Below are 14,734 nucleotides of genomic sequence, written 5' to 3'. Positions count from 1 at the left end.
TTTGCTAAGCTCTAAAGGAGACTGTCCATTATGGTCTGTACCCACATAGTATGTCATTCTTCAGAGACAGCAGAAGGGGTGAAACTGGTTGTATTAGTTACTTTCCTTGCTGCTAAAGCAAAATATCTCACCACAGCTACTTAAAGAAAGGGTTAGTTTGGCTTACAGTTCCAGGGCAACATAGTCTTCTTTATGGTAAGGAAAGCATGGTGGCTGGAGCAGGAACCAAGCACTAGCCATCTTAGATTTCTCTTAAATGAATATTCTCTGAACCTATCTTCTGCAGGACTTCAACTCAAATCCTCTTGGGTTATTACCCTCTTCCCATTGTGGGTCATCCAAGATGGGAAGTAAATGAAGAATAAGTAGGTCAGAAATGAATGACTCCACAATCAGACTCAAAATTTGGGACCTGAGCATTTTATGGAAGTCTGATTCCCTGAATAATGTCATAGTTTTCTAAAGATCATATCTGGTTTGAATGGAGGAAAAAATCAATAAAATATTGGGGAAGATAATGATGGAAAGAGGCCAGTGATTTAATTTGTTTTTCTTTTTTTTAATTGGATATTTTTTTATTTACATTTCAAATGTTATCCCCTTTCCTGGTTTCCCATCTTAAAAACACCCTTTCCCTATCTCCTCCTCTCTCCACCTGCTCTCCAACCCACCCACTCCCTTTTCCTAGTCCTGGCATTACCCGACACTGGGGCATAGAAACTTCACTGGACCAAGGGCCTCTCCTCCCATTGATGACCAACTAGGCCATCCTGGCTACATATGCAGCTGGAGTCATGAGTCCCAACATGTGTATTCTTTGGTTGGTGATTTAGTCCCTGAGAGCTCTTAGGGGTATTGGATAGTTCATATTGTTGTTCCTCCTATGGGAATGCAAACCTCATCAGCTCGTAGGTCCTTTCTCTAGCTTCTTCATTGAGAACCCTATGTTCAGTCCAATGGATGGCTATGAGCATCCACTTCTGTATTTTTCAGGCACTGGCAGAGCTCTCAGTAGAGAGCCATATCAGGCTCCTGTCAGCAAGCACTTGTTGGCATGCACAACAGTGTCTGGTTTTGGTGGTTGTATATGGGATGGAACTTCAGCAAAGTAGATGGATATTAAATTAACTCAAATCAGTGGCCTTCCTCTACTCAAAGGATAAACAGACTGAGAAAAAAATTAGGGAAACAACACTCTTCACAATGGTCACAAATAATATAAAATACCTTGGAGTGACACTAACCAAGCAATTGAAAGACCTGTATGATAAGAACTTCAAGTCTCTGAAGAAAGAAATTGAAGAAAATCTCAGAAGGTAGAACAGTCTCCCATGCTCATGGATTGGCAGGATTGATATAATAAAAATGGCCATCTTGCCAAAAATAATCTACAGATTCAATGCAATCCCCATCAAAATTCCACCTCAATTCTTCATAAATTTAGAAAGAACAATTTACAAATTCATATGGAATAGCAAATAAATAAATAAATAAAATAAAAACAGGATAGCAAAAAATATTTTCAACAATAAAAGAACTTCTGGTAGAATCACCATCCCTGACCACAAGCTGTACTACAGAGCAATTGTGATAAAAAACCAAACCAAAACAAAACAAAACAAAACTGCATGGTATTGGTACAGTGACAAGCAGGTAGATCAATGGAATAGAATTGAAGACCCAAAAAATGAACCCAAACATCTATGGTCACTTGATCTTTAACAAAGGATCTAAAATCATTCAGTGGAAAAAAGACAGCATTTTCAGTAAATGGTGTGGTTCAACTGGCGGTTAGCATGTAGAAGACTGCAAATCGATCCATTCTTATCTCCTTGTACAAAGTTCAAATCCAAGTGGATCAAGGACCTCCACATAAAACCAGGTACACTGAAACTTATAGAAGAGAAAGTGGGGAAGAGCCTCGAACATATGGGCACAGGGGGAAAATTCCTGAACAGAACAGCAATGGCTTGTGCTGTAAGATTTGAGATTTGACAAATGGGATGTCATAAAATTGCAAAGCTTCTGTAAGGCAAAGGACACTGTCAATAAGACAGGGCAACCAACAGATTTGGGAAAGATCTTTCTTTTTTTTTTTTCTTTTTGAGACAGGGTTTCTCTGTGTAGCCCTGGCTGTCCTGGAGCTCACTTTGTAGACCAGGCTGGCCTCGAACTCAGAAATCCGCCTGCCTCTGCCTCCCGAGTACTGGGATTAAAGGCGTGCGCCACCACGCCCGGCTTTTTTTTTTTTTTTAAAGATTTATTTATTATATGTAAGTACACTGTAGCTGTCCTCAGACACACCAGAAGAGGGCATCAGATATTATTACGGATGGTTGTGAGCCACCATGTGGTTGCTAGGATTTGAACTGAGGACCTCTGGAAGAACAGTCAGTGCTCTTAACCACTGAGCCATCTCTCCAGCCCCGGGAAAGATCTTTACCAATCCTAAATCTGATAGAGGGCTAATATCCAACTTATACAAAGAAGTCAAGAAGTTAGACTCCAGAGAACCAAATAACCCTATTAAAAAAAAAAAACAAAAAAACTGGGGTTCAGAGCTAAACAAAGTATTCTCAACTGAGGAATATGGAATGACTGAGAAGCACCTAAAAAATGTTCAACATACGTAGTCATCAGGGAAATGCAAATCAAAACAACCCTGAGATTCTACTTCATACCAGTCAGAAAGGCTAAGATCAAAAATTCAGGTGACAGCAGATGCTGGGGAGGATGTGGAGAAAGGGGAACATTCCTCCATTGCTGGTGGGATTGCAAGCTGGTACAACTACTCTGGAAATCAGTTTGGCGATTTCTCAGAAGACTGGACATAGTACTACCTGAGGACCCAGCAATACCACACCTAGGAATATACCCAGAAGATGCTCCAACATGTAATAAGGACCCTTGCTCTACTATGTTCATAGCAGCCTCGTTTATAATAGCCAGAAGCTTGAAAGAACCCATATGTCTGTCAACAGAGGAATGGATACAGAAAATGTGGGACATTTACAAAAAGGAGTAATACTCAGCTATTAAAAACAATGAATTTATGAATTTCTTAGGTAAATGGGTGGATCTAATGGATGGATCTAGAGAATATCATCCTGAGTGAGGTTACCCAATCACAAAAGAACACACATGATATGCACTCACTGATAAGTGGATATTAGCCTAGAACCTTGGAATATCCAAGATACAATTCACAAACCACATGAAACACAAAGAGGAGCAAGACTAAAGTGTGGATACTTTGTTCCTTCTTAGAAGAGGGAAGAAAACACCCATAGAAGGAGTTACAGAGACAAAGTGTGGAGTAGATACTGAAGAAATGACCATCCAGAGACAGACCCACCTGGGGATTCATCCCTTAACTTGTTTTTCATCTTCATGTGCTCTGAACACAAGTAAACAATGTAGACTAGTTACACAAATGTCTTGCCTTGGATTTAACAGAATCCATTAATGACATCTACACATTGTTATAATTTTAAAAATCCATATATTTGTGGGTCTGTTTATCCATGTGTTATGTCACTTCTATGCAGGTGCCTGCAAAGGCCTGAAGAGCATGTCAGATGCCCCAGAAATGATTGTTGTGTTGGGAGCAACCAGATGTGGATGCTGGAGATTGAACTTGGGTTATCAGGAAGAGTCCTATGTGCTCTTAAGCTGACCTCTCCACATTTTAAAAATCCTAAGTGACGATAACCAATGGCTAATAATCAAACTGACAGTAATACCACCATTGTAAACTTCCATTGGTGATATTCTTTCACCTCAGTCTACTTAAGCAGTTTTTCTTTGAGAGTAAACACAAGATGATAATTAAAATTCTATTTACAATTATCATAATGTACTTATAGTTATACATTAGTTAATAATTTTCTAAAGAAGCATAATTTAATTTTATTGAATCATGATTGTAGATCTGATTTTTAGTTGTGAAAATAACATCATATAGTGGGAGACACGATTTAGCACATGTTAAGCACAACAGATGGTAAACTCTGTATATGATCTCTTTGTTATATTGCCCCCATGGATTAAGTATCCCTTCCAAATCTGCATGTTAGAAATGCAATCCTCAAGTGTTTTGTAGTTAGTTTCTCTAACTTAAACATTACCTTTAGGGTGAGGAAGAATCCAGATTCTTAAGAAGTTGGTGCTCACGCCGGGCGTGGTGGCACACACCTTTAATCCCAGCACTCGGGAGTCAGAGGCAGATGGATTTCTGAATTCGAGGTCAGCCTGTTCTACAGAGTGAGTTCCAGGACAGCCAGGGCTATACAGAGAAACCCTGTCTTGAAAAACAAAAACAAAAAAAAAAGTTGGTGCTGGAGAGATAGTCCCACACTTAAAAGCACATACTCTTCCTATTCTTTTCCCAGTATCCACACTGGGTAGCTCACAACCACCTGTAATTCCAGCCACTCTCCTCTGACCTTTGAAAACAGGTGTGCTTACATATGTATATGTACACACAGACACATGAGCACACACAAAAATAAATGTTTATTTTTTAAAAAGATATTGATAACTGAGAAAGTTAGATTCACAGGGTCCCTTTCCAAGGATAAAACACAGTAAATAAGTGCTGGCCACAAGAGAATATCCAATGTAGCTGCGTGCTGATTCTGTGGTTAACTAACTAGACAGGTGGGTTAGTTTCTTTGGTCTCTCAGGGTTAAGTGTTTGCATTTTACCAGGAAAACTCATAGCTCACTAAGGCAACAGTTTTGGAAGTTGAGAATAAGAAGCATTCTGGGAATATGGGCTCCCTCTATCTCCATAAATGGAGTCAAGTTGCTATCAACAAAGATCTTGTGAGCATGGGTCCGTTTGCCTCCTTTGCTTCCAAATAGAGACTGCATTTTTCCTCTTATGTCCTTCCTCCTTCTGCCAGAGGAAAATGAAGCTAGAAGCTGCACTTCAGATGCCACTACCCTGATCTTGGAATTTCAAATCTTCACAATTGTGAAAGAATAAATTCATTATTAGTTGAGTGGCATGTGGCTTTCTTTCTGTTATAGCACTATCCCCTGGACAAAGACATCATCCTTGTGTGCTTTGTTTACATGCTATAGCTGAAGGATGAAGACTCAAAGACATGAGATAGCCAGAGCAGGAAGGAAAAGAATTACTTAAACTCAACTTATTGATGTATACACACTATATAGTAGAGAGAGAAGCAGCCTGGAAAAACAGCACACACCTGTAATCCCAGCATTCAGGACACTAAGTTAGGAGGGGTACATGCTCTAAGGCAGTCTCAGCTACTCAGTAAAACCCTGCAGAGAAGAGAAGGAGGAAGGGGGAGGGGGAGGGGAGGGGAGGAAGCAGAGGGAGATGGGGAGGGAGCAGAGGGAGAGGGAGAGGGAGAGGGAGAGGGAGAGGGAGAGGGAGAGGGAGAGGGAGAGAGAGAGAGAGAGGGAGAATCTAGGTACACAGACCAATTCAAAGTTAATCTACCACAAGTCTTCACTGAGCACTTATTAGTCTTAAAGAGATCCAAGTTTGGTGCCCAACATGAATCAATGGCTCAACAGCTCCAGGAATTACACTGCCCTCTTCTGGCCACTGCATGCAACTACTCTCATGTACTTTTAGCACAGACAGGCAGACATAATTAAATATTAATTTAAAATAACATATGTTTATTATTCCAAGTATATCTATGTACTGTGTATGTGTGTACCTGGTGTCCATGGAGACTAGAAGGGGACATTGGATCCCCTGGTGATTGGAACTGCAGAGCGTTGTAACCCACTATGTAGACTTTGGGAATTGAACTTGGGTCCTCTGAAAAGCAGCCATGCTTTTATTCACAGAGGCATCTCTCCAACTCCTTAAATAATTAAAAATAAAATAAAATAAAAAATTACTCGGCTGGGTGATGTAGCTCTATGAGTGGGAAGTTCAGTTCAATCTTCAGCGTAAAGAAATAGGGGGATAGAGTAAGAGGAAAAAGTAGTAAATTATCATTGGTATTTTTTGCATTGAAGACTTTTAATAAAGTATTGTTAAGTTGAAAGTTTCAAGGTCTCAAAACAACAGCAAAAGATACTGCAAAGAGGTGTTAAAACAAAGCCATACCCCATTTTATCTGCAGTATTTCTCTCCAGCTCCGCCCCCCATTATGTTTATAAGTTCGCCTTCCTTGACCCCCTCACTGTCTCCATCTCACTTGCTAGCTTGTGTGCAATCAACGCCACTGCCAGTCTTTCCCTTGCTATTTTCACTTTCCTTTCCTGGTTGATAATATCCTGTTCGGTGACCAGAAATTCTTTGCAAAGGATCTGTGGGCCTGCTTCTGGAATCATCTTTGCCAAATGTGAAGATGACTCAAGGGTAGGCACAGGTTTGGTGTCAATGCTGGTGGCTTGAGTGTCTGAAGCAGAGACAACTGTGTCGGTTGGTGTAAGATCTTTCAAAGCCTTGGCAAGATCTGAAGTGCTCAAAAGTTCTCCTGTACTGCTGTAGGCTTGGAGTCCTTGAAGTCTCTTCTGCCAGCAGGCTTGTTCTGGCTTCTCCAAGGTCTCCTCCCACTGATAGTATCTTACCTCGTTGCCCAGATGGGAGGTGATTTTAGTGACTGGCCTCTTGAATGTATAACTAGACATCCTCAAGGGGATTGAAGTACTTAAACAAGGCTTTGATGGGTTCTCATAGTCACATTGTTTCCTCTGTGAAGTCTTGCCCATCTGACTCCGTTATTAGCACTATAAGCATAAGTCATGAAATTGGATAAATGTGATAGAAGGCTGCCTTGCTTTACTACTCATGTGATACCTATCAATTATTAATGCTGCTTGTAATATTCACCTTCCTCCTCTCCCTCTAGTGACACATTTGATCTGTATTCAGAAACATCAAGCAGATCTAAGTTGAGCACAGAAAGCTCAAAGTCAAAGCTCTCCCACAACTTGGCAAAAACTCACTTTGCTTAGTGTATTTTTAGGTTTTTTTGGCTGTACTGACAAGTGCTGAGTCCTTACATTCCCTGCTATGATACACAGTCCCCAGTTTTCCTCTAAGTCTCTAATATTGTCAATCTTCTGTGTTATTTGACTATTTGACTATGAAGTTGTTATGAACCACTTGATTTTTATAGCTCTTTTAACACTTAAGTCAATAGTGAAATTAGATTGTAAGAGATAGAAGTTGGGAAAGACTGCTACAGAAAGTGTTTCCTGAACATGACAGGGCCACTGTAATTGAACTCACAGCAGCTTTAATTACTTGTACAAAACCTGTACAAGATTAGGCTAGGCAACATTACAGCACAGGTGTGGAAGAAGCTCATGGCAGCTGATGGCTGGTAAGGGAGGAACAGTGAGTTTTCTTCAGGGATGTGGCCCCTGGTGGGTTGCTCCAGTCTATAGCCCTTCACCCATGCACATACTGGGAGCACTGATAACTTTCAGTAGGTTAAAAAAGGACAAATAGATGTTGGGTTAAACAGAGGAGGGTGTGAAGTAGAAGAAGGATGTGATCAATACATTGTATACGTGTATGAAACTTTCAAAGAATAATAAAAATAGTAAAATTACCAACAATATCACTCTTGAAGAATCACTATAAAACCTGAGATGTATTTATCAACCCAAATGGTCATGTTAAAAATAAGTAATTTAGAAAGTTTATTCACACAGGAGCAGAAAAAGAAGGAAGGAAAGAAGGAAGGAAGGAAGGAAGGAAGGAAGGAAGGAAGGAAGGAAGAACTATATTTACCCACTACCAGATTTTGATTTCAATTTTATAGAACAAACAGCATTATTTCTCCCAATCAAAAGCTGACTCCTAGCTACTTATTTTCACATTATTCTTCTTGGTATATTTATTTATTTTTATTAACACACATTAACTACACAAAGGGACTTCACTGTGATATTTCCATATCAGTGAATCATGTACTTTGATCATAGTCACAAATGCTATTGCTGTTATGCCTCTTCTCCCTCCTCCTCTTCCCATTACTCTTCTACATCTCTCATTTCCCTTTATCATGTCATAATTTATTTTATAGTTTAAAACAGACTTTCTGTGTCAAGATGACTCTCAAGGTGTGAGGGTCCTTGCTGGTAACCTGAGTGTAACCCACATGGTAAAGGAACAAAGCATCCACTCCCATGGGATGAACTCTGACCTCCATATGCTTGTCAAGGTACACATATCTAGAGCCCTCCCTGCCCCCACCAAAAAGAATACAAATGTTAAAACTCTTTTAAATACATAGGTTCAACATAAGAGAGAATCTGGTATTTTGTCATTTCTTTTACACGTATATGAGTAGAATGTGCATGTGCTTATGTGTTTGCATGTGTGTGCGTGCACCTACATGTGTGCCTGTGGAGGCCTGAAGTTCACATCAGACGTCTTGTGCAATAGACCTCCACTTTATTTGTTGAGGGAGGTCTCTCATTGAAGCAGACCCTCAGTAATTTGAACTGTGTTAACCTGGCCCAAGAGATTTCAAATGAGAAGAATTTCAAAATGTGGTATAAAGACTGTTTTTCTGGTATTTTGGTGAAGAATGTGGCTACTTTTTTCCCTTGCCGGAAAAGTCTGCCTGAGGCTAAGGTGAAGAGACTCAGAATTAACTGCACTGACAAAGGAAGTTTCAAAAAAGCTCAGCAGAGATTTTGTTCTCTGGTTAAGTCTTCTGAAGAGAAGTTCGAACAAGCATAGCAAGCTTAGAAAGGAAAAATATAAAATATATGGTTCGAGTATTAAAGGGGTACCAGGAAGTGAAATGGAGCAAAATCCTGTGTTCTAGGAGATAACAGATTAAGGGAGTGGGACCTTGGGGCAAGATCCTCCCCAGCTATATTTAGATCCAGGCATAGTGGTATATACCTTTAATCCCAGGAGACAGGCATGCTGATCTCTGTGTTCAAGGCCAATCTACAGAGCAAGACCCAGGATAGCCAAGCTTAGGCAGTGAAGGATTTGAAAAACATAAAGCCAGTGACAATGTAATAGTACAAGAGGGTTATGTTCTAAATCCTGAAAGCAGCAGAACTCGGCAGCTTCAGCCATGTGGCTCTGGCTCTAGAGTTAAGAATGGAAGGAATTACTGGGACAATTGATGCTGGTTAGCTGAAGCTAAGAAATTAGCAGTGATTGTGAAGAGACCAGCATTACTGAGGTGAAATCTTCTGGGAAGTGTTTCCTGGGAGCACAAAGAAGCTGTGTTCCAGAGATAGCCAAGGTTGTACCTTGTGCTGCAGCTGGACTTGGTAATGTGTAATAATCACCCAGGTCGAACTGGTTTTGAAGGTATGAAGGTGGCATGAAGAACAACTGAGGCTTGGCACTGTGAGAGGTCATGGAAGGCCATTGGAGAAGGTATAGCCTCAACTCTAGTTGATGGCCCAGGACTTAAGGGTCATGCAAAGGATTTGAGGCTTGGCACCATGAAGAGAGCCTATGAGAGGCTATTGGTGAATCCTAGTTGGAGTGGAACACCCCAGTGTATTGGAGATGTCAGTATCATGGGGTGATCACCAAGAAGAGCAGCCTTAGTGGAGTGGATTAACCTGAGCTTAGAGTGCTACAGAGGGCAGAGCTGGAGAAGTGATGCCAAGCCCTTAGGAGGAGTCCAAAAGATCAAGTGGAAACCCAGACATTGAAACAAGAAGCTGTAACATTGAAATTGCCTTGGAGACTCAAAGATGTTAAAGATGCCAGAGCCATGGGATACATGTTGAGGAAAGCTTCTAACAGGGAGTGGAACCAGCCCAGGAGAAAACAGTTTGTTGCAGTCAACAAAGATGAAAAAGGAGTAGAGATCTGAAGACTGCTTTGACATCATCCATGGAGATGCAGAGTTTGGAGTTTGCCCAGCTGGTTTCCTGCCTTGCTTTGGGAATTACAGTTAATTAGTTGGATAATCTCAGAAGAGACCTTGAACTTTGGACTTTTAACATTGCTGAGACTGCTATAGACTATGAGGACTTTGAAAGTTGGACTAAATGCATTTTGCATTATGCTATGCTTAAGTATGGCCCCCATAGACTCATATTTTTGAACAAGTCTATGAGGGCCAGGGAGTGGAATGTGATGTTTGTATATTCTTGGACCAGGTAGTGGCACCATCTAGAGGTGTGGCCTGGTTGGAATAGGTGTGTCACTGTGGGTGTGGGCTTAAGACTCTCATCCTAGTTGCTTGGAAGTCAGTCTTCCACTAGCAGCCTTTGGATGAAGATGTAGAACTCTCAGTTCTGCCTGTGCCATGCCTGCCTGGATGCTGCTATGCTCCCACCTTGATGATAATGAACTGAAACTCTGAACCTATAAGCCAGCCCCAATTAAATGTTTTTATAAGACTTGCCTTGGTCATGGTGTCTGTTCACAGCAGTAAAACCCTAAGACACATGCATACTTGTATATCTATATATTCCTAAATATAAACTGGCTTTTATGTGGGTTCTGGGGATTCAAACTCCAATCCTCATAATTGTACAGAAGTGTTTTATCCACTGTGCCATCTCCTAAGCCTGGAATTTGTCCTTCCAAATCTGACTTCTTTCCTTTAATATGATCTCTAGTTCTATCCACTATCTTGCAAATGGCACAATATCGTTCTCCTTTATGGCCAGCTATGGAGGTCAGTTGATAGAGTGCTTGCCTAGCATGCAAAAAAAAACCCTAAGTTTCATCTCCATAAAACTGAGTGTAGTCAGTAATGATAGGCATTTGGGCTATGGAGACAGGAAGACCAAAATTTTAAGGACATCCTTAGCTACACAGTGAGTTTGAGGCCAGCCTGGGCTACATAAATCCCTGTTTCAAAAATAAAAAATTCTATTGTATATATATATATATATATATATACTCATTTTCTTTATCCATTCATATGATGGACATCTTGGCTGATTCTAAAGCTGGACTTCTGTGAAAAGTGTTCTTTCAGATTAACAAAGTACATTCACAGATTAGTATAATCATGTGGTTCTTATATATACTGCATTATAATTAAAGATTTTAGCATTTTTACAATTTTAACATTTACCATTTTCTTGTGTTAGGAAGCTTCAGATTTTTCTTAGTTCTTTATGATATATATATGAGATTTGGTGAATTACAGTCATCACTTTGTTACAAAATATAAGACCCTATTCTTCCAGTGTAACTTTGGTACCCATTCTCCAAACTCCCTCCTCCTGATACCACATCAATATTTGCCTCTATGGTCTGTGATCTCAATAGTTCCATTGGTATTACTTAAAAAAAAAAAAAAATTCCATTTATCTTACCTACCTTGTAAAACTTCAAATCTGGAAGATTGCCATCATCATCATACCACAGTTATTGCCAGTCTTAAAAGTTAGAAGAAAAAACACACAACATACTATTTTGGTGCTATTATAAATACAAAAAAAACTAAAACTAACATAGAAAAAGTCATAATGCCTGGGCATTTTCCTTTCATTTTTATGTTAGTCTGTTGGCTGAGTGAAGTCCCCTTAAGCCTGTTTGACACTTTCTCAATTTCTACATTTTGTCATTTCCACTTCTAGTTCCACTTCCCGTTGCTTTGATAAAATACCTTGGAAAAAAAGCAATGGATGATAAAAGGAGTTAATGTGCCTTACAATTCTAGATTGTAGTCCATTACTGCAAGAAGTTAAGGCACCTATTTACATCTACAGTCAAAGCAGAGAAATAAAACCCTTACACACTTATACACTCAAGTCCCCTTAAAACTTTCCCAGTATTTCATGAAAAAACTGTAAACTAGGCTCAAGTTTTAGGGGTCTAGTTGGCATAATTTCACATATCCTAATCTGTTTCTATTTCTTACAATTCTGTTGATACTTTCTATCTCCCAATCTGAGATCCCTCCCCCACACATCTTCCTGTTTAGTAGTAACCTTATGCCTACAGTATACCAAGAAGTCCTTCCATCTTCAATGTCTCTTTTTCTAGGGAACCCTTCCTTCAGTATTTGAACATGTTTACATTTCTCTGAACTATATAAAAATCACTTGCCTAACCTTCACTGTCCCTTCCTCTTAGCAGAAGGAGACAGCTGTATTATGTTTTTCTGTAACATCTTACCTCAAATCACTTCTGTATTATGTTTTTCTATAACATCTTACCTCTAGCCGGCTACCTGGACTACTTGGAACCTTCATATGCTGTCATCATTCTGTGGCTCTTTCTCTTGAAAAGTCACAATGACCCTTTGTTATTAGATCCAAAAGGAACGTTTCACATAATCTTGAAGTGGAAAGAATTTGGAGCTACTCAGAGATGTGAATCTTATTTTACAACTTGAGGGACATGGTGTGTGTGTGTGTGTGTGTTAACTTTGTTTTCTTTTCTTTTCTTTTTTTTTTTTTTTTGTCCTTTTGGGATGCAAGGGGAATATGTTCTGGCTACACATAATTATTGTTGGCCTTCAACTTCCTGAATAGTTCAGGCTGGCTTCAAACTCATAATCCTCTTGTCTCAGTCTCAGCCTCTCAAATGAATTACTATGTTCATAAATAACAAGAATAGAGAACATGTGTATGTGATAAAATTCAACTCATCTATTGATATGTGCTGTTAACAGAAAATACAAACTTAACTTTTAGGATATATTTTTTTTAAAGATTTATTTATTACTAAGAAAAGGAGATGGAAGAGAAGGAGGAATAGGGAAAGAGATAGGGATGGGGAAAGAGTGAGGATGCTCAGATGATCAGAGAAAGAAAAAACTCAGAGTGGCTACAGGTCATATTCTTTTGATTTAAAAATTATCATAAAATGTACAGAACATAAAATATACCCTCTGTCCATTCTTCAGTGCCTGGTTCAGTGACATGAGTATCTTCACATTGTTGAAGATATTCACCATTCACCTGAAGAATTGCCTCATTTCCCAATTAGAAACTCTTCTCCTACTTCCCAATAGGAAAAGCACACTAACTCTGCACTCGTCTTCCTAAGCTAGGATGTCCACTGTCCTATTTTCTGCTTACTACCGTAGTGACAGTTGTATACAGAAATAGATAGCATTTGTCTTTTATGACTAGCATACCTTACTCAACAAAAGGTTTCATTTGTGTTGTACTATATGTCAAAATTCCCTTCCTTTTAAAGGCTGATTCCTATTCCAGTCACAGGTAACCCAATAATGTAAAGAGTGAAGTTGCTGGCAACTCATTGCCCATTCTGGTCCCCTCGCAGATCTCCAATGAAAGCTGACGATTGCCTGTAGCACATTTCTTAGCACATGTATAGTTGCAGTAGACATGCAACCAGGAACAGAAATCTATCTGTGCCTGGGAATTGAAGTTGTCATCTTGGCTTCAGTCAGCCTTGCTGATCACACTCAGCATTTGGTCCTTGTTTTCATTCCTGGGAAAAGATTAAATTCAAGATAAACCCTTTCAACCAACAGAACACAGAATGTTTAACACCTATATATTTATAAAGGTTGAAACAATGACCTCCAACACAGTCTATTGTTAGTCTGTGCTAAAAAAAACCAAACAAACCTATTTTATCAAATATGCATATAGTGGGCCTGAAAGATAGTTTAGTGGGTAAGGATGCTTGTCTCTGAGCCTAACAACATAAGTTTGATCCCTCCATCCCACGTGATGTGTAGGGAAATGGCATCAGGAGACTGCTCCCAGGTTGCTAGCTTCAAGGCAGCCAGGGTCTTTGTCATTCTCAGCAGACTGGGAGCAAGGAAACATACTTTCTCAAGCAGAGGATCCTGGTATTCTGCCAAGTAAGCAGCAAACCCGAGGACGTGACCATCGTGATCCATTTCTCATGTGAGTAAGTAACTTTGTTTTTAATTATAAGAACCTGCACATCTATAAGTCAGACTGCAGACAGATTTCTCAGTCTGCAAGGAGGTTTAGGTCACTTTGAACAGGGATAAGCTATTTCTAGGTAAACAGCACCTGGTGTAAACTGGAAACTGTGGGAAAATCTTAATTCTGCTTTCCGTATAAAAGATGCTGAAACTTTCAATAAATTATACATTGGTGTGCTACCACTGTTCATCCCCTGGGTCCTAATTAATTTGGGACCCCTCAACACACTAGACATTAACAATGGTATAAGGAGAAAAATAACTGAGTCCCGAGGAATATCCTCTGACCTCTGCATGCAGACACATGCAATAAAGAAAATGCATTTTAAGTTAACATATGTTAATTGAATGTTTATGACATTCCCCTACTATATTTCCCCTAGATTCCATTTATGATAGAACACATGCAATATTTTTCTGAGACTAGTTTCTTTTAATATGATGACTTAGTATAATAATTCCTCCTCATCGTTCTTTTTTTCTGCAAATGACATATTCTTTATGAATAGATAGAATTCCACTGTGTATATTTACTACATTTTACCCATTAATTTATTAACAGGCATATAGGCTGGTTGGAGCATAGCTATTGTGAAGACAGAAGTAACAAGCTCAAGTATGTAGATATATCTATAACAAGCTAATGTAGTTTTTTGTCACGTTGACACAAGCTTGAGTCACCTGTAAACATAAAACCTCAATAGAGAAAATGCCCCCATGAGACTGGCCTGGAGACAAGTCTGTGGGGCACTTTAATGATTAGAATTGATGTGGGAGAATCCATAATACCATGGGCAGTGCTATTCTGAGGAGGAAATCTTGGGATGTATGAGAAAGTAAGCTAAACAACCTAAGGTATTAATACAGTAATCAGTGTTCTCTACATCTGTTTTAGTTCTCCTGCCCAGAGTT

General features: G+C 39.5%; 1 protein-coding gene across 1 annotated transcript; it reads right to left on the bottom strand.

Moving 5' to 3' along the window:
- Positions 1 to 6,012: 6,012 nt before the first annotated feature.
- Mbd3l1 (methyl-CpG binding domain protein 3 like 1) lies at positions 6,013 to 12,150 on the bottom strand. The gene is made up of 3 exons (XM_021172933.3): positions 12,108 to 12,150; positions 11,266 to 11,324; positions 6,013 to 6,722 (listed from the first exon to the last, which is right to left on the bottom strand). Exon 3 carries the CDS (start codon positions 6,702 to 6,704, stop codon positions 6,144 to 6,146), a length of 561 nt encoding a protein of 186 aa, XP_021028592.1. The 5' UTR covers positions 6,705 to 6,722; positions 11,266 to 11,324; positions 12,108 to 12,150; the 3' UTR covers positions 6,013 to 6,143.
- Between the last annotated feature and the right edge of the window lie 2,584 nt (positions 12,151 to 14,734).

This window comes from Mus caroli, unplaced genomic scaffold (genome assembly GCF_978045245.1).
Source record: "Mus caroli unplaced genomic scaffold, Mus_caroli_1 scaffold_11, whole genome shotgun sequence".
Taxonomy (NCBI): domain Eukaryota; kingdom Metazoa; phylum Chordata; class Mammalia; order Rodentia; family Muridae; genus Mus; species Mus caroli.
This window is presented reverse-complemented; position numbering and strand designations above follow the sequence as displayed.